We start from the raw sequence: 24,978 nt of genomic DNA on the forward strand, positions 1-24,978 counted from the left end.
GAGAGTTAGAAACGTCGATGAGAGAGAAACATCGACTAGCCACCTCCTGCACACCCCCCACCGGGGATGTGCCTGCAGACAATGTACATGCCCTTGACCAGAATCGAACCTGGGACCCTTCAGTCCGCAGACCGACGCTCTACCACTGAGCCAAACCAGCTTCAGCTATTTTTTAAAATCTTATTGTTGAGCATAGACCGGTTTGGCTTAGTGGATAGAGCGTCAGCCTGCGGACTGAAGGGTCCCAGGTTCGATTCCGGTCAAGGGCATGTACATTGGCTGCAGGCACATCCCCGGTGGGGGGTGTGCAAGAGGCAGCTGGTCCATGTTTCTCTCTCATCGATGTTTCTAGCTCTCTATCCTCTCCCTTCCCTGTAAAAAAATCAATAAAATATATTTTTAAAAAAATAAATGAATCTTTATTGTTGAAAGTATCACATATTTCCCCCACTGACCCTTTTTAGCCCGCCCCATCCCCCACCCTACCATTTCATCTTTATTGCCCATGAATGCTGCCACCTTTTCCTGTTGACCTAGGTTGTGGCAAAGCTCTCACTTGTCCCTCCTTGACTCCGCCCCCACCTGGACCTATTGCTACACAAACTCTGGCGATTTTTTTTTTTTTTTTTACAGAGAGAAAGAGAGAGGGATAGAGAGTTAGAAACATCGATGAGAGAGAATCATCTATCAGCTGCCTCTTGCAAACCCCCTACTGGGGATGTGCCTGCAACTAAGGTACATGCCCTTGACCGGAATTGAACCTGGGACCTTACACTCCGCAGGCCGACGCTCTATCCACTGAGCCAAACCAGTTTTGGCCTGTCTGGCTCTTTGATGGCAGCCAGGAGGAGAGAGGGGCCGCTAGCTTTACTGTGCATCGCTGTGAGCTGTGCTATCTGTCCCTGGATTCCCAAGGCCCTGACACAGCTCCTGGCCCTGTCTGTCCTGCAGAATAACCGGCGGAGCCCCGGCAGGGACATCAACGTGACAGGTGTGTGGGAACGCAACGTGACGGGGCGAGGGGTGACTGTGGTGGTCGTGGATGACGGAGTGGAACACACCATCCAGGATATTGCACCCAACTATGTGAGTGGCCCTGGGGTGACCCCTCCCACCCCCATTTCTCACCTTCATATTGCCTCAAGCTTGTCCCCTTTCTTAGAGGTCTAAGAGCCAAACAGAAGGGCCTGGTGGATGGTGTCCTCTTCTGCTTCCCCAGCCAGCATTCCAGAAGGCAGTAAGACATGGAGTGGCTCTATCTCAGTAAGGGAGCGGGTCCCCGGTGATACTCACCGGGTCCTGTCGCACTCCCTGCCCTGGGGAGAGGAGTAGAGCCCTAGGCAACTGCCCTCTGCACACCGTTCTGAGCACCTTCCCCTCTAACGCCTGGCCTTTGGGCAGCCCCACATTGTTTCTATCCCAGGTTTCCACGTGGTGGAGCAGTTTTCTGGACACATTTTTATAATAGACAAGAGAGAAGTTTCCTAAGAACGGTGGCACTTCTCAGTTTTGCCCTGGGGTCCTGCCTCATGTAGCCCAGTGTTTCCCCAAACTTTTGACATAGGTGTACCCCTTCTATAAATTTCATAACGCTGAGTACCCCTCGTACTCATGAGAACGTAGAATTAGGCGCAGCTAAGCACGGTGCAGTGCATATCCCCGCCAAACTCCAGTGCAACGCGTACCCCCACCAAACTCTTCCCGTACCCCTGGGGGTACGCGTACCACACTTTGGGAAACACTGTATGTGGTTTTCAGACAGAGATGGTCTTGGAGCCCAAACTCCCTCTCTCCCTGAGCTCTAAGATCTGACCTCTTAGAACCAGTGAGTGACCACATGTTGCCCCCACACAATGTTTCAGAGCCCTGAGGGCAGCTATGACCTCAACTCTAATGACCCTGACCCCATGCCCCATCCGGATGCGGAGAATGGCAACCATCATGGCACTCGATGTGCGGGAGAGATTGCTGCGGTGCCTAACAACAGCTTCTGCGCAGTGGGAGTGGCATATGGGAGTCGCATAGCAGGTACCTTCCGGTGCAGCCTCAGTCCGTCTCCCCTGTGATAGCAGTCTTCATTCCCCACCCCAGCCCCTGGCTGTGTACTACCTTGTCTGACCCTCAACACTCACAGCATAGAACAAAGGGTAAGCTCATAATAAAGGTCTATGGGACGAATCAGTTCACGGTGTTTTTTTCAATGCAGTGGTGTTTTAGGCATGCATTCAGCAGCAAGCCCCACTACATAAAACAGCTAAAAGTGAGAATGCTCTTGATGCGGATGGAGACCATCCTGCTCAGTTGCCTCTTTCCTTTTTCTGATCTTGGTTGTACCCCAACTCATTTCAGATACCTCCTTTACTTATGTGTGCTACACTTGTATTTGCAATTTACCAAACACCGTCTCATCTGCCCTTCCTCCTTGACCCCACATGTCTATGGAGGCTCCTCACCCAGCTCCCCAGCTCTCAGCTCCAGGTTTTTTTTGATGGTCACTGTCTGCTCTCCATCCTTTCAAGAGGTCTGGGAATCCCTGGCCTCCACTTGGGGGTGGTTCTGTGGCTCCTTTGCCTCTCAGGCTTTGTCCATCAAGCTCAAGGTGAAGGGAATGAATGGGGAAGCCCTCCCCATGATTCCTCCTAAATGCTTAGAAAGAACCAAATGTTAGACTAAGTTGGGTGTATTCCTCCTATACTCCAGCAGAGGGCAGCAGCCCTCTGTAAATGAGGCTACACGGAGAGCCAGAAGCCTTCAGGGTCCAAATCCCTTCTGAAAGCCCCTTAGGTCCCTACATGGTCACAGGACGTGGCCACCGCTCTAGAGGATGAAATTAGGCATACATGGGAGTAGTTGATGGTAACTAGTACCTTTTATTGAGCGCCTTCTATGTGTCAAGCAGCACACCCGTGTTTCACATGATTAAGGATGCAAATAGGGAAACTTGGTTACCTACATTCTACATGCCTTTCCCACCAGATCCCATGATCCTTAAAGTCTAAGATTTAGCATTATATTTTGAAAAGTATTTCAGGGTAGGTACATACACATGGTATAAAGAACACAAACATACTTAGGGGAAAAAGTAAATCTCCACATCTGGCTTCCCGCCCTCTAGATCCCCATCTCGGGACAGGCATTCTTGAGGAGCTAATGTGGCCTTTGCTGCCTAGGTATCCGGTTACTAGATGGACCCCTGACAGACAGCATGGAGGCTGTGGCGTTCAACAAGCACTATCAGATCAATGACATCTACAGTTGCAGGTGAGTCAGAGTCAGGCACAGGTGAGAGGGCCAGAGGCTTGGACACCTGAGACTAGTTCTCCAGCAGAACAAGAGGAGCTGACTCAGGCAGCTCCAGCAAGCTCTGCTCCCTGGGTTCAGCTTATCAGCCCATTGCCCTCCTTTCTCCAGGTGCCCAGCCACTGGGTTCTTAGTCATAAGCCTCATGTCATCCCAGTCATCAGGTTGCCACATGAGGAGTGCAACAGCTTTTTAATGAGCTCATCGGCCTCTGGGAGCAAAGTGGGCTTTCCTCTCCCTCCGCCAAGCTGAGTGCCAGCGCCAGTCCACTGGCCCTGCACACAAGCACACCTGCAGCTTCGGGTTGTGGTTGTGTTGGGGTCAGGTGAGATTAAGGAGAAACAGATTGGGCTGCCCCCGTGGCAGTGATGGCACCTCGCCAGTACCTCCATTGAATCCATGACATCCGCAGTCATTTCCTCTTGGAGAAGGAATGGAGAGTCCTTGTGGGTGCTCCTCCCTCAGGCCTAGTCATAGATCCCAAATCCGGACAGGTGCCCCCTGTCCCTGGCCACCAACATGTCCGTCTCCTGCTTCCTGGACCTGAGGAAGGGTTTTAGGAGCAGGTTAAAGCTGTCTTACACTGGGAGCGTTTCTAAGGAAAAGAGCTCTCTTCCACTTTGAGGGCTGAACCTTCAACCCTTCTGACCTTTCATCATGGGAGGCCTGACCTGGAACCTTGAGAGGAGAGCGGGAGCCCAGGCAGGGATGGCCGGCCGAGCCTGGGGGCCTGGGAGGGGCCACAGCCTGGCTCCTGCCCTCCCTCTGGTGTTTCTCCACAGCTGGGGCCCAGACGATGATGGGAAGACAGTGGATGGCCCTCATCAGCTTGGCAAGGTACCTGACCTGCAGGAAGCCTGGAGGAGACCCAGGCACACCCTCCCTTCAGTGGCAGAGGACACTGCAGGTCACTCCCTCACCCACCCGTCTTCAGAGCCAGGCTGTGCCATCTGACCCGGCACCTCCTTTCGGGGACAGGAGGGTGGATGGGGGCACAGGTTCTGAGAGGAAGGGAACAGGCTCCCATTGGCTCCCTATTCTGGCCTCCCCACTCTGATGAGCAGAGTGCATCCATCAGCATCGGCTTAACTACCAGCTTCCTCCCGTCCTTGTGCCACCTTGACCCTCTCTACCTGGCCCGGCCGCTGGGCTGTGCTCCTTTCTAGAAGTGGGGACGGGCATTTGTAAGGAGGGCAGAAGTCAGTCTCCCAGCTGATTCCCAGCGTTCTTGCTCCTCAGGCCGCCTTGCAGCACGGGGTGATGGCGGGCCGCCAGGGCTTCGGGAGCATCTTTGTGGTGGCGAGTGGCAATGGGGGCCAGCACAACGACAACTGCAACTATGACGGCTACGCCAACTCTATCTACACGGTCACCATAGGTAGTCCCCGTGCTTCCGTGTGCATGTGTGCGTGCGCGCGCGCGTGTGTGTGTGTGTGTGTGTGTGTGTGCGCGCGTGTGTGTGTGTGCGTGCGTGCGTGTGTGTGTGTGCGCGCGCCTGTGATGAGGACCGTATCCTGGTGAGTGTGTCACTCTGTGCTGACGGACTGTATCCTGGTGAGTGTGTCAGTCGGGGGTGAGGGACTGTATCCTGGTGAGTGTGTCACTCTGTGCTGAGGGACTGTATCCTGGTGAGTGTGGCACTCTGTGGTGAGGGACTGTATCCTGGTGAGTGTGTCAGTCTGTGGTGAGAGACTGTATGCTGGTGTGTCACTGTGCTGAGGGACTGTATCCTGTGAGTGTGTCAGTCTGTGCTGAGGGACTGTATCCTGGTGTGTCACTCTGGTGAGGGACTGTATCCTGGTGTGTCACTGTGTGGTGAGGGACTGTATCCTGGTGAGTGTGTCACTCTGAGGTGAGGGACTGTATCCTGGTGAGTGGGTCACTCTGAGGTGAGGGACTGTATCCTGGTGAGTGTGTCACTCTGAGGTGAGGGACTGTATCCTGGTGAGTGTATCAGTCTGTGGTGAGGGACTGTATCCTGGTGAGTGTGGCACTCTGTGGTGAGGGACTGTATCCTGGTGAGTGTGGCACTCTGTGGTGAGGGGATTGTACCTGATGAGTGTGTCAGTCTGTGCTGAGGGACTGTATCCTGGTGAGTGTGTCACTCTGTGGTGAGGGGATTGTATCTGGTGAGTGTGTCACTCTGTGGTGAGGGACTGTAACCTGGTGAGTGTGTCACTCTGTGGTGAGGGGGTTGTACCTGGTGAGTGTATCACTCTGGTGAGGGACTGTATCCTGGTGAGTGTGTCACTCTGTGGTGAGGGGCTTGGTGTGTGTGTGTGTCTCACCTGTAAGGAGAATGTGTCTTGGGCAGCCCCATCCTCTGTGTGTCTGAGGGTGAGCAGGACCTTCCCTGGGGGTCAGAGAGTGCGAGGGTCTCACGCTGCTCTCGCGGCTTCTTTGGAGTCTCCACGCCTGACAGGCTTTCCGCCGGCCTGTGGCAGTAATCTGCCGCCCGCACCCACCACGCTGGTTAGGCTTCTGTCTGCCGTCTTCCCATGGCCCTCCTGCCTCCTGCCCTCTTCCTGCGCTCCCACCACGGCATTGCCCAGTGGTGCTTCTGTTCTCCCCGGCTTACGCCCTGACTTTAGACTTCTGGAGATCAGACTGTCCTTTCCCACATGGCCCTCCCCGTCATGTGTGTGTGACTCTCCGTTGACACTGAAGGCTAAGGAGAGGAGTGTGTGCGTGCCTGAGGATGCGGAGGTGGGGTGCCCCCGCTGGTGCCCTGGGGCGAGCCTCCTGGGAGAACGGTGTTCAGGGCACAGAACACCCTCAGCCACTTGACGGGGCCTGTTCAAGTGAGGAGTGTGGCACTCGAGGCCCTTGGGCCACTGAATCATTTTCAAACCCAGGGCCACCGCCAGCTGGTAACTCAAAGGTACCTGCTGTTACCGGCTTTCCTCTCAGCTCCCATCCCTGCCCTCCCCCAGGTGCCGTGGATGAGGACGGACGGATGCCGTTCTACGCAGAGGAGTGTGCGTCCATGCTGGCGGTCACCTTCAGCGGTGGGGACAAGATGCTCAGGAGCATTGTGAGTGCCCGCCTGCACTCCTGGCCCATAACCCTGCGCCCCATCCTGTGCTCAGCCGCATCTTCCCTCGCAAACCCTCGGCGGGGGGGGGGGGGGGGGGGGGGGGGGGTGCGCGCTGTGCTGGGGCTCGGGATAATCTGGGAAATGGTTTTTATCTCTAAAATGTTAATGTACAGGTTAATTTTATGTACTCTTAGAGGACTGCTAAGTGTCACATTGATGACAGAATTCTTTGTAGTGCCTTTCTTGGGTAGGATTTGGGCTTTGGCTGCTTTTTGTGGGCTTACAAATCCGTCCTGTTATTTTCCAGCCCTTATGTAAACCCTTTGCGTTCTGGTGTTTACTCACTTCTGGGCCCCTTGGCTCTCAGGAGCCAGCAGTGGTTGTGTTTCTGGGACGGGCAGGATAAGGAGTCGGGACTGTCTGTTGGCTCAAGAGAGAGCTCTTCCCTGGGGCCTGGCACTGGGGCCACGGCAGACGCGAACTTGGAGCGAGCGAGAGAGCGGAGCCGTGAGCTCTGGGAGCCTTCACAGGCTGCAGGCCTGGTGCCTGTGCCTGGCTGGCCCAGCTGTATCCCAGGTCTTCATGCCAAGTCTCTGGCCATCCTCCCAGAGCTCCCCGGCCTCTGCCCAGGAGGGCCTGGAGGGAATAAGGGGAAGGGCCTGCCTGGCGGAGCTGGCCGGCAGCCAGGGTATCAGATTCCCTGGCCCGGTGGGAGGTCTCCTGCCTCGCCAGAATCCGTTTCCAAAACTGAAGTTTTGTTTTGCCAGTAAATGACTCTGGTTAACACAGTGTTCCAAGGCTCTGGGTCAGTTGGCCCCCCCACTTCGTGCCCTGGGGAGAGGAGAAGAGGGAGTGGACTGAAGAGGAGAGAAGAAAGGCTTTGCTCCGAAGGCGGGGGTCTGGGTGCCCGGCATTCCCCCACCGGCCAGACGGGGCTTGGAACAGGAGCAGGAACATACTGTGCTCTTGGTGCCCTGGCAGAACTCTCCAGAACCGCTCATCCCGGCACTCCCCCTCCCCCCAGGAACCAGTAGAGCTCCCAGGCATCGTCGTCAGTCTGTTCTGTCCTGAGGGGTGTGACTTGGGTCCTCCTAACAGCTCCACATCAGAACTGTAGCTCATCCAGAGGGAAGAGAGTGTGTTTCCCGAGTTTCCATCTTTGGGATGTCTTTGCCTTGGAAGGCTCCCATTGCCGGTTTCTGGTTGGTGAGCAGCATGGCGAAGCTGTCTTCCTTGAGGCAGGGTGTGGAGGCACAAGCCACCACCACTCGGCTGCCGGGGCACCTCCCTGGCCTTCCCTCTGGCTGCCTGTAGCTCCTGCCACCACAGCAAGTTCCCAGACCTCAGCCACACGCCAGACTGTGAGGCTGCTTCCTTAACAGGAAACGATGCGTCTGCTCCTGGCACAGCGGGCCGGCTCCCACTCATTGAGGACAGCTTGGGAGTTTCTTCCTTCCTTCTGGGCGCGCGCTGTCTGGGTAAAAATTACACCTCCTGGTAGCTGCGCTCATAGCTGGGAGGGAAGCAGTGAGTACAGTGCTGAGAAAGGGCAGCTCCTGGCAGAAGCTGGGCCCTGGTATCTGGCCCAGAAGAGAGGGTTGGAAGAAGAAAACTCTCTGGTCTTGTGCTAAACCCATTGTGCCGCATCTCGGAGACTCTCAGGGTCTCCTCAGTTCACCCCTGTGTGGTTCCAGGGTCCATTATAGCAGAGGAAGAGCTTGAGGCCAGACAGATGCCATCTGTCCCCCACAGGCAACTCTCCCCTCCCCACGCCCTCGCCCACCTCCCGCTCGCACCAGAGGGGGAGAGGGGGACTCCTAAAAGCCGCCCTGAGGCACCGGGCCAGAGCAGCGAGGCAGCTTGTCCTGTCAGCTTCCACCAGCCAGGCAGGCAGCATAGACGCTGGCCCCATCCCGAGCCCGTGGGTGGCAGGGACGACCTCTCTCCCTGGGAACACACGCGCTTTGTTTGCACTGATGTCACTGCAGCTCCTTATCGCCAAGCCGCCAAGTTGGACTTCCTTGAATGGTGCCGTCACTGTTGTCCCAGCTCCAGCCGGCCCGGGAGCTCCTGCCCACTTCCTCTGTCTGGCATGGCTGTGGGGTCTGGAGGCTTGGGAGTGGGGTTGGGATGGGGAATTTGGGGTTGGATCATTGGAGCCGCAGGCATCAGCACACTGTCCCCAGCACTAGGCCTCACATGGCTCCCCCTCCTTCCCTTACAACCAGCCCTCCTAAGTACCTCTTCAATTCCATTTGCCCCTCTCAGCTCTCCTGAGATTCCTTGTGAGGCCCAGAGCTGAGGCTCTCCTTCGTCTCTGACCTTCTAGCAGCCTCCCGCTGGTCAGAGACAAAGGATGGGCCAGTCTGTACCCTGCCCTCCACAGTGCCGTGAGCGCAGTCTAACCCAGTGCCCTCCTGTCCCACTGCCCAGGTGACCACTGACTGGGACCTTCAGAAGGGCACAGGCTGCACTGAGGGCCACACGGGCACCTCAGCTGCAGCCCCCCTGGCAGCCGGCATGATAGCCCTCATGCTGCAGGTGCGGCCCTGCCTTACCTGGCGTGATGTCCAGCACATCATTGTCTTCACAGCCGCTCAGGTGAGATGCCACCAGGCAAACATGTGAACTGGCCCAGCCGACCCCCGAGTTCTCGCTCGAGGACTTCCAGGTTCCAGGTGTTAGGTGCCAATGCCTTTCGGGAGTGCATGGGTATAGAACAAGGGTGGGGAGTCCGTCACCAGAGACCTCACCTCATTGTGCCTATTTCTGATGATGCCATTTTACTTGCAGAGGAGAGCTCTGGCCAGGCTTCCTTGCTGGAGCCTGGCTCCCTCTCTGGAAGCCGGCCTTTGAGGTGGTGACACCAGGGGGCAGCTTTCCTTGGGGAACCCATAACCAGTGGCTTTAGTGGGAGAGTCTGGGTTGGAGCAGCAGCAGGGAGGCCGGAGATGGGTTGCTGAGATCACTTTGGGAATCCAGGAGACTAACCGGGACCTCTGCCCTCAGTACGAGGATCGCCATGCAGACTGGATCACCAATGAGGCAGGCTTCAGCCATAGCCACCAGCACGGATTTGGCCTGCTCAAGGCTTGGAGACTCGTTAACGCAGCCAAGGTGAACAGGTGTCGGCAGGGCAGGGAGCCACATGGGATGACCAAGGGAGGGGCTGGCTGCCTAACCAGGCGTAGGGAACCTTCTCTCTGCCCAGGGCCATGTGGATATTTAAAATATCATTCCTGGTCTATACAAAATTATCACTTAAAATAGCCTGCTGCTTTGGCTCAGGGGAAAGAGAGTTGGCCTGTGAGGTCCCAGGTTCCATTCCGGTCAAGAGCACATGCCCAGGTTGTGGGCTTGATACCCAGTGGGAGGTGTGCAGGAGGCAGTTGATCAATGATTCTCTCTCATCATTGATGTTTCTCTCTCTCTCCCTTCCTCTCTGAAATAAAAAGTGTATATTTTTAAAAAAATTAGCCTACTATACTTGATCAAATATTTAATTGCCTTACCCCTAATGCCTTGGCAGGGCCCAACAAAGTGGTATCATGGGCCTTATACGGCCCGCAGGCCAGATGTTCGCCACCCTGGACACCGTTGTCTGGCACTTTGTAAGGGCTGAATAAATGTCCATTCATTTATGTACCCTCATCCCAGCTGACACTCATTTTACAAATGAGGAAGCAGGCTCAGCATGTTCATTGAAGTTTCCAGAGCATTTGCAGGGAGTGCTGGGACTTGGTACCCCTTGGGACACAGTGCTCTGGTTCTCATCTCCCACCTGGACACCCCTTTCCTCTGGTTTTGGATTCGGTGCCATAGGGAGCACTCCCTGATGTCGCAGGAGCCTCAGGAATGGGAGAAGGTGATGAGGACAGGAAAAAGAGAGAGAGCTGGGCCCTGACGATCGGTGGATGAGAGAGAAAAGGAGTCCAGTCTTGTTCATCCACCATCTCCCCTTTTCCTTTAACAGATCTGGACATCTGTCCCTTACTTAGCTTCCTACGTCAGCCCTGTGTTAAAAGAGAACAAGGCTATCCCACTGTCCCCCCACTCCCTGGAGGTACTGTGGAATGGTAAGTAGTCCCCAGAAAGGGGGGTTATCTTGGGGCAGGGCGAGGGGGAACGCACCCTCCCTGGGCTCTACCCCTTCCTTCAGGAGCTGAGCTGCAGCCAAACCTGTGGCGTGTCCATGGCCATTTTAGGGCATGTTGCTGCTTCTGAGAGGCTGCCCGGGCCCAGCAAGGCCTTCCTCCCAGCCGCTGGGAGAGGAAAGGAGCTGCTGAGCCCTGATGAGAGAGGCTGTGGGGAGCGGGGTTGGGCCTGCAGATGAGGCATGAGTTGAAAGATGTTCTTTGCATTTCAAGCTGAGAACTTGCCAGACAGTCCTCGTCATCCCCGTGGCCTTTGGATGAAGTGAAGGAGTTGAGATTGTTTGCTTTCTCAACCTTGGCTAATACAGAGAGAGTCGCAGGGGCCTGCTGGGGTGACAGGAGACGGGGTCTCCCCGGGCTGTGGTTGCCCTCTGACCCGCCTCTTTCTCACCGTCCCAGGGCTGTAAGTCAGTGGTTGGTGTTGAGCACAGAGATTGGGCACCTCCCAGGAGAGTGTCTGCACTTTCCCAGAGTTCCCATGTGACGTCCCCTGCTCCAGCTCCTCGGGGACTTCCTGTCCCTTGAGGAATTGGGCAGTTATTGGCTATTTTCTGTGAAGATTGAAGCATGTCATGTGCTGTGCCCAAACTTGAACTCCGAACTCGCAGGAAGTGATCCACCCAGAGCAACTCTGAGAGGATGAGCAGCCGAGGGAGCTCATTAAGGAGGGCCAGGCAGCGTCCCGCAGGGGAAGGCGTCCAGTCTCCCTGACCATGTACGTCAGTGGTGCCTGGTTCCCTCTAGGCCAGTGGTCGACAAACTCATTAGTCAACAGAGCCAAATAACAGTACGACGATTGAAATTTCTTTTGAGAGCCAAATTTTTTAAACTTAAACTCCTTCTAACGCCACTTCTTCAAAATAGACTTGCCCAGGCCGTGGTATTTTGTGGAAGAGCCACACTCAAGGGGCCACAGAGCGGCATGTGACTTGCGAGCCACAGCTTGCCGACCATGGCTCTAGGTGGAAGGAAGTCCGTGAGTGCTGTTCCCTGCATGTCTCCTAAAAGGGACCTTGGAACGGGCACGAGGTGTCAGCCAGGATGGGCAGTTCGGGAGCAGTCCCAGGAACACAGCTCTGGGGAACCCAGGCTTTGTCTTGGACACTCGTGTGTCTTGGAGATGGTGTGCCCTTAACTCCTGCCCCAGGACTGCTCCCTGTCACTCAGGTAGCACAGTAACCACAGTCACGCTGTCAGGTGAGGAGGGTCAGGGTCCTTTCCAGCTGTGTCATCCTCTGCTCCCACTCCCCTGGGCCGTGGCCCAGCATGTCTGACAAGCTCCCTCAGGTATAGACGCACCTGGCTACTGCTTGTCTGTCGTTAGGGAGCACGAGAAAGACCAGGTTGTCATGGGCAGAGGAGACTGGAGGTGGGGCAGTGGAGAGAGGACGAAGCTGAAGCATGCAGACCCTGGAACTTGGGCTGGTGGAGCCTGTCTTCAGCGCGGAGGCGCCAGCAGGATTTGGCTAGTGTCTGAGCTCTGCAGGTATCGCCCCTCTGTGGGGATCGAATAGCCCTGAGGAGACAACAGAAGGCACACGTCTGTGTGTCCTTGGAGGCGGAAGGAAGTATGTCCAGTTAATAGAACGTTGAGCAAGTCAGTCCTAGACCAGGAAGGTTTTCCCCTGAGCCCCACTGAGGTCTTTCCACCCAGACCCGGTGATTCCGTGTGAGGGCTGGAGAGGGACTTGTGGTGCAGGGAGCTGAGCAGGACAAGGCAGAGGGCGGGGAAACGCCTTGAAGACCCTGGAGCAGTGGTGGCATGGTCTCTGTGTGAGCACCGAGGCCCCAGGAGGCTATCAAACACTTGATATGTGGCTAGTGAGACTGAAGAACAACTTTATTATAATTAAATTCAAGTAGCCATGTGGCTAGTGGCTAACATATTGGGCAGTGCAGCTTTAGAGCAAGACAGGTTTTTATTCTTCCCGTTGGCAGGAGGACACAGGGAAGGGATGGGGGCCTGGTTCCTTTAGATCGGATTTCTTTGAGCTCTCCACCAGAAAGGAGAGAGAGTGGGGTTCAGAGGGATTGTCTACAACACAAGAGAATGTGTACTTATAGAAGGCTCCTGAACACCACTTGCACTTTTCTTTTGATCCTTATTGGCAGCCTGAGTGTGTGGTTAGCCCTCTGCCTAGGCAGGGAATCTTGTTCTTCCCTTCTCCGCCTCCTCCCTCTCCAGCCAGCCACCCTCTCCACGGATCCCTCCTCCTGCCTTCATACATCCTCGCTCACCTGTCAGGAAACACAGTAAAGTCCCCGCCACCTTCAGCCTGTCACATTTTCAGAGGAATCATCTAAAGCCATTGCTGCTTGTGCCACACCCTCTCTTGACCGCTGACGCTTCGATTCATCACTCACTTTACTTCATCTTCTCCTGGTCAGACCCCAGGGCTGGCTCAGAGCTCATCCTTCGACCTATTGCTGTGACCCTATCAGTGAGGCCCTTGTGGCAGCCTCTTTGCGCCCCCAGTGTCCATGACCTCCTTGCTCCATGGCCTCTCCTCGGAGCTCTGCCTGGGGTACTTGTTTTCTTGTTTGCTCGTCCCATTCCCAGCGCTTCTGAGCTCACCCCAGGTTCCTGGTCCTCTTCGTGACAAGGCAATGGCTCAGGACTTCAGCTGCCATCGCTCGCACAGGAGTCCTAGCGCGAATCTCTTCTGATCTCTTACCAGGCAGGACAGGCATCTTCACAGCTTCCCTAAGAGCCTGGGCAAAGAAACCCCTGGGGTCTTCTGGTCAGAGGGTAAGAATTAAAAAGACCCTTACTTACCAAAGGCCAAATAATAACATGATGATCCACTAAGACTTGAGTACTTTTTTATGTGCCAAGCACTGTTCTAAGTATTAACTCATTTATTTATTTATTTATTTATTTATTTATTTATTTATTTTAAGTATTAGCTCATTTAAAGTATTAACTCATTTAATTCTAGTGTTCTCACATACATGGCCACCATCCCTGTATGGACCAATAAGAACCACCCAGTCCCTGGACCAATAAGAACCACCCAGTCCCTGTATGGACCAGTAAGAACCACCCACTGCCTGTATGGACCAATAAGAACCAACCACTGCCTGTATGGACCAATAAGAACCACCCAGTCCCTGTATGGACCAATAAGAAATGCCATTTTGGCCTGGCCTGTATGAGTTAGTGGTTGAGCATCGACCTATGAACCAGGAGATCACGGTTCAATTCCCAGTCAGGGCACATACCCAGGTTGCAGGCTTGATCCCCAGTGTGGAGCATGCAGGAGGCAGCTGATCGATTATTCTCTCTCATTGATGTTTCTATCTCCCTCTCTGAAATCAATGTGTGTGTGTGTGTGTGTGTGTATATATATATATATATATATATATATATATATATGTATGTATAATTTTTTTTTAAGTGCCACTGTGTGCACATGCTCAAGACAAGCACTCACAGGATTCTTTGCATCCCTTTCCTTTCATTTCATGATGCTGTCGTTTACCATTGACAGCCCTCTGCGCTCATGCTCTCCAGCTATACTATGGCTGTTTCCTTCATTTTTCCATTCCTGGGTCACTGTGTGCTGTCGGCTATTCCACCAGTACGTGACATGAGCACGAACAAAATTGCTGGTTTCCTTATCACCTCTAGAAAGCCAGTCTGCTTTTCAAATTTCTCCCATTGTTCTTGCCATTTCTGTTCCCAAGCCTCCCAAACTTAAGACTCAGGAGTTTTCAGTCCCTCTCTGTCCCCTGCCTCTCCTCAGGTCTTCACCTGTCCTCTCCTGCAATTTAACCTTTCATTTATTTCCCTGAAATGTCCTTAATTGGTTCATTCACTCTACAAATAAGTGTGATCTTCCTCATCCCAGGCACGGTATGACATTTCTGTGACTCAGAGGTAAAACATGATTCCTGCCTCAGAGAGCTCCCAGCCTGGGAGGGGAGTCCGTGCGGTGGGGGTGTCAGAGGCACCACAGTCAAGATGACAAGGTCAGGGTACAAGCTAGCTGGGAGAAGAGGTGGTGAAGGGACGGCGGGCAGCGGGGGTAACACGTGCCATGTCGATGGGAGTCTGAGGGGAGCATTGGAGATAAATTGTCACCAGTCAATGTTATCAGTAAAGGAGAAGAGCAGTCAGAGAGACGCCAAGACCTTAGCTTTTAGAGGTGCTGTTAACTCCTTACTGATGACATGATATGAGGCTGATGGAGTCCATTAAAAGGATTGGGAAGGGGAAGCAGTGGGGATCACCGATGAAATAAGATTAGCCAGATAGTCATAATAAGCTTGGTTGGGTATTGAGATCATGTGTTCTACTTTTATATATGTTTGAAGTTTCCTATAATGAAAATTTATATGTCAACATATATATTTCTGTAAATATTTCATATATTTTTCAGTATATAAATCAGATGATTTCTAGGTTTTTAGCTTGGGCAACTGGTAAGATGGTGATGCCAGCAAATGATATTAAGGATGCAGGAGGAAGAACAGATCCCAGCAAGGGCGGTGGAGTGGGAAGCCCAGAAGGGAGGTTTGGCTCCGCTATGTTTTAGGCTCCTCGGTGTCATCTAAAGGCTATACCCAGGAAGCAATGGAGTAAATAAGTGTGCAGGTGATGATTTTCGAGTCACCAGCATGAAAAGGGAAGAAAAAAGTCAGGGAAGAGAGATTCCCAGGTTGGCGAGTAGATGAAGGGTAAAAAAGGACCCAGGCGCCCCTGAGGAGGACAGCTGCCAGGAGATGGCCTGGGAGGGAGCCAGTATTACAGGCACGAGGACAGGGGTGCTGAGGGCGTGGGCAGGGCGGAAGGTGTCTGGCTCATCAGCGAGGCCGCGAGGATGTGCTGACTGAGTGCAGTGCGCTCAGAAGGGCAGGAGCGAGACCGAAGCCGGTGGAATAATTAATGGGACAGGAGATTTCTGGTTAAAGATGGCAAATTGAACACATGCTTTTATCTCTGCTTTCTCCCAAAACCTCACCAAAATAAGAATAAAGGAATAAAAATGGCATAAGCACAAGGACAAAGAGAATGAGAGAGGAGACCACAGCAAATGAGCTATTCATCACATTTTTGGAAGATGGAAGTGAATGGAGAAGTGAGCAGGGCTAAGAAAATCGTGTAGAAAAATACCCGCAAGGGCGATGCTAAGAAACAAGCCCTTCACATCACAGAACCCCAAAGGCACAGGAAGGACTTGGAGGCCCCGTGCACTGCAGAGGACAGAGATGAGGTATGAGACTAAAAACAGGGATCAGTTAAGAGGAAGACTCCCAGGGGTACTCCCATCCTTAGCCTCTTCCTTATCTAGGCAGGAGTTGGGAAGTTCATTCTCCACAGCCAGGGACCCAGCGGCCCAGGGATGGTGAGAGCCAGGAAGTGCACAGAGGGAGAGGAGCCCCGGGGGGGGAAATTGGTTAGCTCGCGGTCCTTACACAGAGAGGCAAACCCTTCCCAGCCAGCAGCTGCTCAGATCCGAGAGCACTGGCAGCCAGGAGGCTGAAAACTTCCTCTCTGGAAGAATGGGAGGATCTCCCTAGCTGGTTTAGCTCTGGATAGAATGTCAGCCTGTGGACCAAAGTCCCTGGTTTGATTCCGGTCAAGGGCACGTACCTTGGTTACAACTTCCTCCCCGGCCCAGGCCCTGGTCAGGGCACGTGTAGGAGGCAACCAATGGATGTTTCTCTCTGTTTTTCCCTCTCTCTTCCACTCTCCCTAAGAATCAATGGAAAAATAACCTCAGGTGAGGATTTACACACACACACACACACAAAAGAAAAATGGAATGATCCCTTATCAAAAGACACACAGATACTAATATGTGGGCCCTTCCATGAAACAGTCCTGTCCCGGTCCAGGTCACTTTAAGGAAGCCCACTGAGTGGAAAGCTCACCCATGGTTAGAGCTTCCGCCTAAGTGCTCCAGATACCTCCCAAATTTTGAGGAAAAATTTTCCAATCGATAAACCCAGGCTAACTAATAACCATGTTGAAAGGCAGGATAAGGAAGGGTGTTCTCAGACGTGTAAGTCTCGTGCTCCGTTGGTCTGAAGGCGGTAGGAGATGCACTCCTCGGCAGTGAAGAGGAACCAGGAGAAGAAAAGGTTAGGAAGGAAGAAAAGCAAGCAAGGGAGGGCCGGGTGGAGAGAGAGGGATGGTGCAGAGAGGAAGCGAAGCCGAGTGGGAGGCAGAGGAAGGTCCCAGCCCAACAGCCGTGCAGCAGGTGGAAACGGGGCAGAAGGTTCCAGAGAGAGACCTCCAGTGGGAAATGGTACTGAGGAGCCTCTGACTGTTCATTTGAAGAATAGTATCCAGAGGAGCTAAATGGTTCTTTTATGAAGTTTGGCAAGAAGTAGCGGTAGGGACATGAATTTAAGTTCATCAAAAACGGGTCAGTTATTCACTCTAGAGGGGAAAACAGCAAATTAGTCAGACAGTGACATGTCATCATTGTACATACTTGACTCAATTCATATATTTGTAAGGCCGTTGTATGGCAAACAAAATATTCATCTAACCAAAAGCTGTGATGTAATTACTTTGAGAAGGCAAGGTAGGGAGAAGACATGGGCTTGAAGTTAAGTCCTTATGTGCTGTAATTGAAAGTCAACAATCAATGCCTTTATTGATAAACCATGAAGTAGCCATACATGCTTATTACTTAGAAACATGAAGGTAGATCCCAGAAGAAAACGACTAAAGGCAATAAAAGGTGTTTGCTCCTGGGGAGTGGAGGACAGAGGTGGCGAGGAGCCGTAGGGAGCTCCCTTTCACATCATGAGCACTCCAGACCCAGTCTTGCCTCTGCCGTGGCTACTCTAGGTTCCATATAAACATGGGAAGGCAGAATCTGCTTTGGGTTTGTGCCAGCCTAATTCCAGAGATACAGAAATGTTACTCCCATGCAGCTGTTTTCTTGACCCACTTCGGTGTGTGACAAATGTCACATCTGTGCGTGGGTGGAGAGAGCAGAGCGCCTGAAGAATGGATCCTCTGTGGAGAACACATCCGAACAGCCACGTGGGCTTCCTCCTCACGGTGGCAGAACACTGTGGCCTTCTGTGACAGTATGCCCTATCCATGAAAAAAGAAATAAGTAAGAAAATATCACAGCTGTGGTTACAAACACAGTAATACACTGTGGTGACTACTTTACCGTATGTAGCCATTTTCTTAGCCCAGTATAGCCTTATCCCACTCACCTTTCATGTGCTGTTATTGCAAGTACATATTCCTATGTACACTGTATACAAATTGTATGTAATTATTTCTTTTCATTTAATACATTTTTATTGATTTCAGAGAGAAGGGGACAGGGAGAAAGAGATAGAAACATCAATGATGAGAGAGAATCATTGATCAGCTGCCTCCTGCACGCCCCCTACTGGGGTTCAAGCCCACAACCCGGGCCTGTGCCCTGACTGGGAATTGAACGGTCACCTCCTGGTTCATAGGTTGACTTTCAACCTGAGAGGCACACCAGCTGGGCTATCATTGCTTTTTAAATCGGTTAAAGAGAAGGATATACTATTCGCTTAAACTATCTTCTGTAAGACACAATTACACTTACTGGTGCTTTCTTTTTTTCTTTGGATTTGAATTGCCAACTGGGACCATTTCCTTTCAGCTTAAAGAACTTATTTAGTATTTCTTACAAGGCGGGTCTGTTGGCAACAAGTTCTCTCAGACCTTGTTTGTCCAGAAGTATCTATTTTGCACTTGTCTTTGAAGAATAACTGCTGGATTGTAGGACTCTTGGTTGACAGCACTGCCTGTGAGAGTGGCTAGATCTTTCATTTATTAGAAATAGACTTTAAAGTAGCCATTATAAACATGTAATAGATAAGAGAAATCATGATTAAGTAAGTAAAGAAATATTTGAGCCCTGGTCAGCTTTGCCCAGTGGTTAGAGTATTGGCCATTGGACCAAAGAGCTGTGGGTTTGTTAAAATATACATTTTATTGATTTTTACAAAGAGGAAGGGAGAGGGATAGAGAGTTAGAAACATCGATGAGTGAGAACCATCATCAGCTGCCTCCTGCACACCCCACACTGGGAATGTACCCACAACCAAGGTACATGCCCTTGACTGGAATCGAATCTGGGACCCTTTAGTCCACAGGCCGATGCTCTATCCCCTGAGCCAAACCGGTTAGGGCAGGGCTGTGGGTTTGATTCCTGGTTAAGGGCACATACCTAGGTTGCAGGTTCAATCCCCAGCCCTGGTCAGGGCATGTGTAGGAGGCAACCAATTGATATGTGTCTCTCACATTGATGTCTCTCTCTCCTCTCTCTCTCTTTCCCCCTCCTTTTCACTCTCTCTAAAAATCAAGGGAGCCAAAACCAGTTTGGCTCAGTGAATAGAGCTTCAGCCTGTGGACGACTGAAAGGTCCGGTTTGATTCTGGTCAGGGGCATGTACCTTGGTTGTGGGTACAGAGGCAGCTGGTCGATGTTTCTCTCATCGATATTTCTAGCTCTCTATCTCTCTCCCTTCCTCTCTGTAAAAAAATAAATAAATAAATAATAAAAAATATATTTAAAATATATATATATATATATATTTTTTTTTTTTTAAATCAAGGGAAAAAATATCAGGTGAGGATTAACAAAAGAAAAATGGAAAGATTTTGTATCAAATAGAAAATATCAATAAAAACAGAAATTATTAAAAACAAACTAAGTAGAAATTCTGAAGTTGAAAAGTATGACTAGCTGGGACCGGTTTGGCTCAGTGGATAGAGCGTCGGCCTGTGGACTGAAAGGTCCCGGGTTTGATTCCGGTCAAGGGCATGTACCTTAGTTGCGAGCACATCCCCTGTAGGGGGTGTGCCAGAGGCAGCTTATCGATGATTCTCTCTCATCGATGTTTCTAACTCTCTATCCCTCTCTCTTCCTCTCTGTGAAAAATCAATAAAATATATGAAAAAAAGAAAAAAGTATGACTAAAACATTCACTAGAGAGATTTGATAGCAGATATGAATTGGCAGAATAAGAATAAGAGAACTTGGCCAAAACCAGTTTGGCTCAGTGGATAGAGCGTCGGTCTGCGGACTGAAGGGTCTCAGGTTTGATTTGATGAGAGAGAAACATCCATCGGCTGCCTCCTGCACACCCCCTACTGGGATGTACCCACAACCAAGGTACATGCCCTTGACTGGTATCAAATCTGGGACCCTTCAGTCCGCAGGCCGATGCTCTATCCACTGAGCCAAACTGTTAGGGCCATGTATACTCTTTTAATAGGAAAAAAAAAATGGCAAGGATGAATGGAAGGGTAAGAAGTAGACATAGTGAATATAGACATCCTTTTAAAAGGTTTTAATAGCAAAGAAAATGAATAATATCTAATACTTCTATATTCTAATTACTTTATGTATATTAACTAATTTATCAACTCTATGAGTAGGTACTGTTACTACCCCCATTTTACAGGTAAGGAAACTAATCCAATTCTCACAGTTAGTAAATGGCAGAGCTGAGATTTAAACTCAGGCTGGACGGCTCAAGTCCAAATTTTTTTTCCCTTTTAAAAATAATGTGTTTTTATTCATTTTTGGAGAGGGAGAAAAAGATAGAAACATCAAGAGAGAAACATCAGCATCAATGGGCTACCTCCTGCACACCCCCTGCAGGGGATCGAGCCACAACCCGGGCATGTGCCCTGACTGGGAATCACCCATGACTTCCTGGTGCATAGGTCAATGCTCAACCATTGAGCCACACCAGCCAGGCCAGAGTCCAAGCTCTTAACAGTAGATGGAAGGAAGTGAAGAGTCGAGAAAGGGTTTATTAGTTTTTGTTTTTCATTTGTAGTAGCAAAGACATAAGCCAGGAAAACGGGTAATTGGGTTGATCTGGTTTGGATTTCTGCCAGAAAGCTACTGTGAGTGGTGAAGCCGGCGGAGGGAGCTGGGAGCGTACAGCATGCTGGAGAGGTGCTGTGGTCCCTCTGTGGGAGCAGCGAGCTGGATGGGTTTCCTGAGGAGCAGACAGTGAGGGGTCTGAGGGAGTGGGAAGGAGGACGGGCACGCTGCTTTCCGAGGAGGGGGCATCGGCTTTGAAGCGGTTACAGATGGAACTGAAGAAAAGTCACACAGAAGTCCCCGTGGAGGTCTGCCAGCATGTTACCAAGAGCTGTGGGAGCTTTTGTTTGTTCTTTCGTTTTTGCTCAACTACTTTTCTCATTTGTCTTCGATTAATTTGTGTTGCTTATATAGTAAGAGCCACGATGAAAGTTACCAAAGCATTAGAATGAGGGGGGCCCAGGTAACGACAAGGCCCAGTGCTGACATGGGATGGAGAGGTCTGTGGAGCCGAGGAGGGAAAGAAACACGAAGTATGGCGCCAAGCAGGCAGTCCCACGCACACGGGGTCCCAGTGGGTAGCGGGTGCACTCTGCGGGAAGGCAGCGAGGGGCCAGCAGCAGGTTGGGAAGCGCAGACAGTGGCGTCCCGGGAGGCTCAGCCTCCTTTCTCCTCTCCCTTCGCCAGTCGTAGATCTCCCTGCTCACTCCGCCTTCAGCTGGCCTGTCACCCACTCCCACCCCTCCTGCCGGCGCTGTAAGAGGCACCTTCCTTATGCACACCCACCCCTTCATTCTTCTTTCAGTAACCTGTAAAGCTCTTGCTTTTAGAGTAAGTTCTGAAAGCCCTTCTCGTCTTGGGCCCGTTGCCCACCTCAGCGCCTCGGTGCGTCTGTGAACAAGCGTTCGCCTTGCCTGAGGACACGCCGGTCGGGAAGTGCTTTAGAAAGACTCTCCCTCATGCTCTCCAGTGAGTCTTCACTTCAGTGGCTTGTTCTTTAAAAAAAAAAAAACTTTATTTTAAAACAGTTTTAGATTGTAGGAGGTTGCAAAGAAGTGTTCCGGGGAATTCCAGTTACCCTTTTACCCTTTTCCATATGATAATGTCTTAAATAATTAGAGTACACTGTCAAAACCAGGAAAATGACATTGGTACAGTCCACAGAGCTTCTAGCTTATCTGGATTTCACCAGTTAGACATGCACTCGTGTGTGTGTGTGTGTGTGTGTGTAAGCACCAATACCACAACCGCAGTCCGAGCAGCCCATCCTCACACACGCCCTCAGTCAGCCACCTGGCCGCACTGTCCCCCTGGCCTGCCCATGATGCCTGGTCTCCATCTCTGTTATGTTACACATCAACATTATAGAGATGAAATCACACACGTATCCTAATTTTGTTTTTTATTCAGCATAATTTCCTTTGAAGTTTATTTTCTTAAGTAGTTTTTTTTAATCCTTTATGGAACAACCGTTTCTACCTCTGCCTTTGCATATGCCATTTTCCCTTCCAGAATACCCTCTAGCACTCTGCATTCATTTCCTTCTCTGTGTGCCTGAACCCACCCCCTCGTCTGGGTCCTGGTATCAGTTGTGTGTGCCTCCCGCCCTAGCATTCCACTGGCCGGTGGAGGGCAGAGACCATGTCCGACTTACCTGTGTCTTCTCAGCATCTGGTGCGGGCCCTGAGCTGTAGGCAGTCCTGGGGGAATTGGGTGTCGGATACATGAACTGGTGAAGTCCTCCGTTTGGTTCTTGTACCGGGTCTTCTATGTGTTGTATGTTGTCTCCCCAACTAGCCTCCAGAGTGTAAAGGGCCTCACAGCCGCCACTGCCTCCCCTCGATGTGCGCACAGGCCCCGGAGGTGCCATGGTGCCCTGTGAGGCATGTGTGTGTGGGGATAAAGTGGGTGTAGGTGTCTGTGGGGCTGGTGCTCAGCCTGAACCCCTTCAGTCAGCAGGACGGACCTGGCGATGTCGGGGCTGCAGACCTTGGAGCACGTGGCAGTGACGGTCTCCATCACGCACCCGCGACGGGGCAGCTTGGAGCTGCGGCTCTTTTGCCCGAGCGGCATGATGTCCCTCATCGGCGCGCCCCGCAGCATGGACTCGTACGTACCCCCGCCCTCTGCGCCTCTGCAGCGCGGCCTCTTCGGGAGGGAGGCCTGGCCCGGGCGCAGGCCTGGCCCATGGCGACCTTGGCGGCTGGCAGTGGGCCATGATGGGTTTCACATGATGCTTACGGTGCTGACACAGCACTCACACACGTGTGCACCAGTCCTTACGAGGACCGTGCAGTCACCTGTGCGGCCTCGTGTTACAAATGAGGAGACCGGTTGGAGCTGTGAGCGCCCGAGAAGGCAGCCCTAACCCCAGCCGTCAGCCCGCCTGTGTTTGCCCACCTCTGCCTGTTCCGCCACAGCACACGGACATGAGTCCCCCGACTCAGGGGCAGGGGACCGGCGTGGCACCTGCCACCGTGAGAAAGGGTGGGTCTCTGCGCGCCTCCAGGTTTTCCACTCTGTTCTTCCCCAGGGACCCCAACGGCTTTGAGGACTGGACCTTCTCCACCGTGCGCTGCTGGGGGGAGAGAGCGCGAGGGTCCTACAGACTCGTGGTCAGGGATGTAGGTGAGCCTGCCCCTCCCCTCAGCCCTGCCTTCCATGGCTGCCGTCTGGTCCCTCCGCATCAGAGTCCCACAGGAGTGGTCCCGTGTGGGCAGACCAGGAAGTAGGCCCCGTCCCTAGGGCCAAGCCCTGCACATGGCAGGAGCTCTGCTGTCTGGCTCACGGCCCCCCTCGCTTGCTGCCCTAGGAGATGAGACGCTCCCGGCCGGCACCCTCCGCCAGTGGCGGCTGACCCTGTATGGCTCTGCGTGGAGTCCGGGGGACATCAGAGACAGACAGAGGTAGGTACAGAGGGAAAGGGGCTGCTCAGGCCTCCACCTCCCTGGGAACCCATCCTGCGTCCTCCTGCTCCAGCTCGGCGGGGAGGACGGGGCGGGCAGGTGGGACCAGGTTCAGCCGGGCAGCCTGTCTCCTTCTCCGCAGACTCTTAGAAGACGCCATGAGTGGAAAGTACCTGCATGACGGCTTCTCTCTGCCCTGCCCTCCTGGGCTCAAAATTCCTGAGGAAGTCGCTTACCCCATCACCCCGAACACCCTCAAGGTGCTGAAGCTCACCCTCACCCTGGAGGCGGATGGGGGGGGGGGGGCAGGGCTTGGTGGGATGGGCAAGGTGGTGGGAAGACAGGGTCGCCCCTGCCACTGGCACTTCTTACGTAGGTAGGTGATGGTCCGGGCGGGAGAGGCAGCCCCTCGTGGAAGAGACTCTGAGCTCGGCGCTCTGGGCTGGGAAAGGCGCAGGCCTCGGGGAGCTGCCCCTAACCTCGGTGTGGCGTTCCCCCAGACGCTGGTGCTGGTCGGCTGTTTCGCCGCCTTCTGGACTGTGTACTACGTGCTGGAAGTCTACTTGAGCCAGAGGGATGTGGCCTCTCCCCCGGTTTGTCAGAGACCCTGCCACTGGCTCCCAAGAAGCCGAAAAGCCAGGGAGGAGGGAGCAGAACTGGAGTCAGTGCCACTTTGCAGCAGCAAGGACCCTGTGGGAGTGGAGGCGGAGGCCACAGGCCCGGCCGCTGCGGCTGCCCCGGCCCCAGGCCTGCGGGGCAGGGAGGAGCAGGTGTGCTGACGGCCAGCATTCAGCCTGGCACGGGCTCTTCCTCCTCGGCAGGGAGCGTAGCAGCTGCTCCCAAGTCCCAGGAACCCTGGGAGCAGGCACCCCTGATCCGCACGTCCGTCTGTCCGCAGCCCAGAGGCTCCGGAGCACCTCTGACCGCTCAGGGCGGGCCAGGCTTTCAGAGGGGATGCGCGGGGGAGCGGTGCAGAGAACAGGGAGGCAGCAGCACAGGACCTCCCTGAACCCACAGCTTCGGGTGAGAATGACTCGGATGGGATGGCCCGTCCCTTGCGGGCAGGCCTCCGTCCTCATTTTCCCTGGCCAGTGGTGCGGCCTCGGACCCTCACCCGCCCAGAGCCAGAAGAGTGTCCCCACGGAGAATCCCTGGACTCAATTGGGAAGAAGGCGCAGAGGTGGGGACTGGAAGGGCCCGGATATCCTGTGCTTCTCAGGACCCAGGACCCGGAGCCAGCACTGTCCTCACCTTCCTGCCTAAGCCTTGGACCTTGGACATCTGGGTGTGGCTGTGGTCCCTCCGCCCAGTACGCTGCCCTCAAGCCATTGCCTCAGTCTCCCTAATCAGAAGCCACTCTGAACCCTGGACTCCCTCACCATCCCCACCTTTCAGCCGAGGGGTCAGGATGATGCTCCTGGCCAAGCCAGGGAGGGCCTGGCCAGGCTGCTGCTTCCCAGGGGAGTCTGCGCAGGACTGGGAGGGTGTGGCCACTGCACCCACCCAGCCGCCCTGTCCTCCCAAAGTGCTCAGGGAACGGCCTCCCCGCCCAGGGCAGCTGTCTGCTGGCAGCTCTGATGCCCCTTCTTGGCTCCCCCTCTTCTGAGCTGGTTGGTTGGTTGACTCAATTTTTTTTAACACTTAAGACTTGATTTTCTCCTTTCACAGCAGCTTCTGTTGAATTTTTTCTGCGCAGCTTTTCCACAATAAAAACTTCCACAGAATTCTGCCACCCCTCCCATCTCCTTCTCTGCTGAGTAAGTTGCCAATAGTTCCTCCCCATCAGTCCCT

At 53.1% G+C, this 24,978-nt stretch overlaps 2 protein-coding genes across 3 annotated transcripts in view; one reads left to right on the forward strand and one right to left on the reverse strand.

Annotated features, from left to right (window-relative positions):
• The window catches only part of PCSK7 (proprotein convertase subtilisin/kexin type 7), a 28,623-nt gene extending 3,771 nt beyond the window's left edge, over positions 1-24,852 (forward strand). For both annotated transcript variants that reach the window (XM_084895572.1, XM_084895573.1), the window contains exons 4-17: positions 952-1,086; positions 1,863-2,028; positions 3,171-3,261; positions 4,083-4,137; positions 4,540-4,678; positions 6,234-6,334; positions 8,771-8,938; positions 9,347-9,454; positions 10,311-10,413; positions 22,234-22,390; positions 22,815-22,909; positions 23,094-23,187; positions 23,330-23,447; positions 23,688-24,852. In XM_084895572.1, coding sequence (XP_084751698.1) covers positions 952-1,086; positions 1,863-2,028; positions 3,171-3,261; positions 4,083-4,137; positions 4,540-4,678; positions 6,234-6,334; positions 8,771-8,938; positions 9,347-9,454; positions 10,311-10,413; positions 22,234-22,390; positions 22,815-22,909; positions 23,094-23,187; positions 23,330-23,447; positions 23,688-23,966 — 1,809 coding nt within the window. In that variant the 3' untranslated portion in view covers positions 23,967-24,852. The remainder of the gene's footprint in view (positions 1-951; positions 1,087-1,862; positions 2,029-3,170; positions 3,262-4,082; positions 4,138-4,539; positions 4,679-6,233; positions 6,335-8,770; positions 8,939-9,346; positions 9,455-10,310; positions 10,414-22,233; positions 22,391-22,814; positions 22,910-23,093; positions 23,188-23,329; positions 23,448-23,687) is intronic.
• The window catches only part of SIDT2 (SID1 transmembrane family member 2), a 35,906-nt gene continuing 19,093 nt past the window's right edge, over positions 8,166-24,978 (reverse strand). The window contains exon 28 of the transcript XR_014796011.1: positions 8,166-8,196. The gene's annotated coding sequence lies outside the window, so the exon portion shown is untranslated. The remainder of the gene's footprint in view (positions 8,197-24,978) is intronic.

The sequence above is a fragment of the Pipistrellus hanaki genome, assembly GCF_964339955.1.
Source record: "Pipistrellus hanaki genome assembly, chromosome: 9".
Lineage (NCBI taxonomy): Eukaryota > Metazoa > Chordata > Mammalia > Chiroptera > Vespertilionidae > Pipistrellus > Pipistrellus hanaki.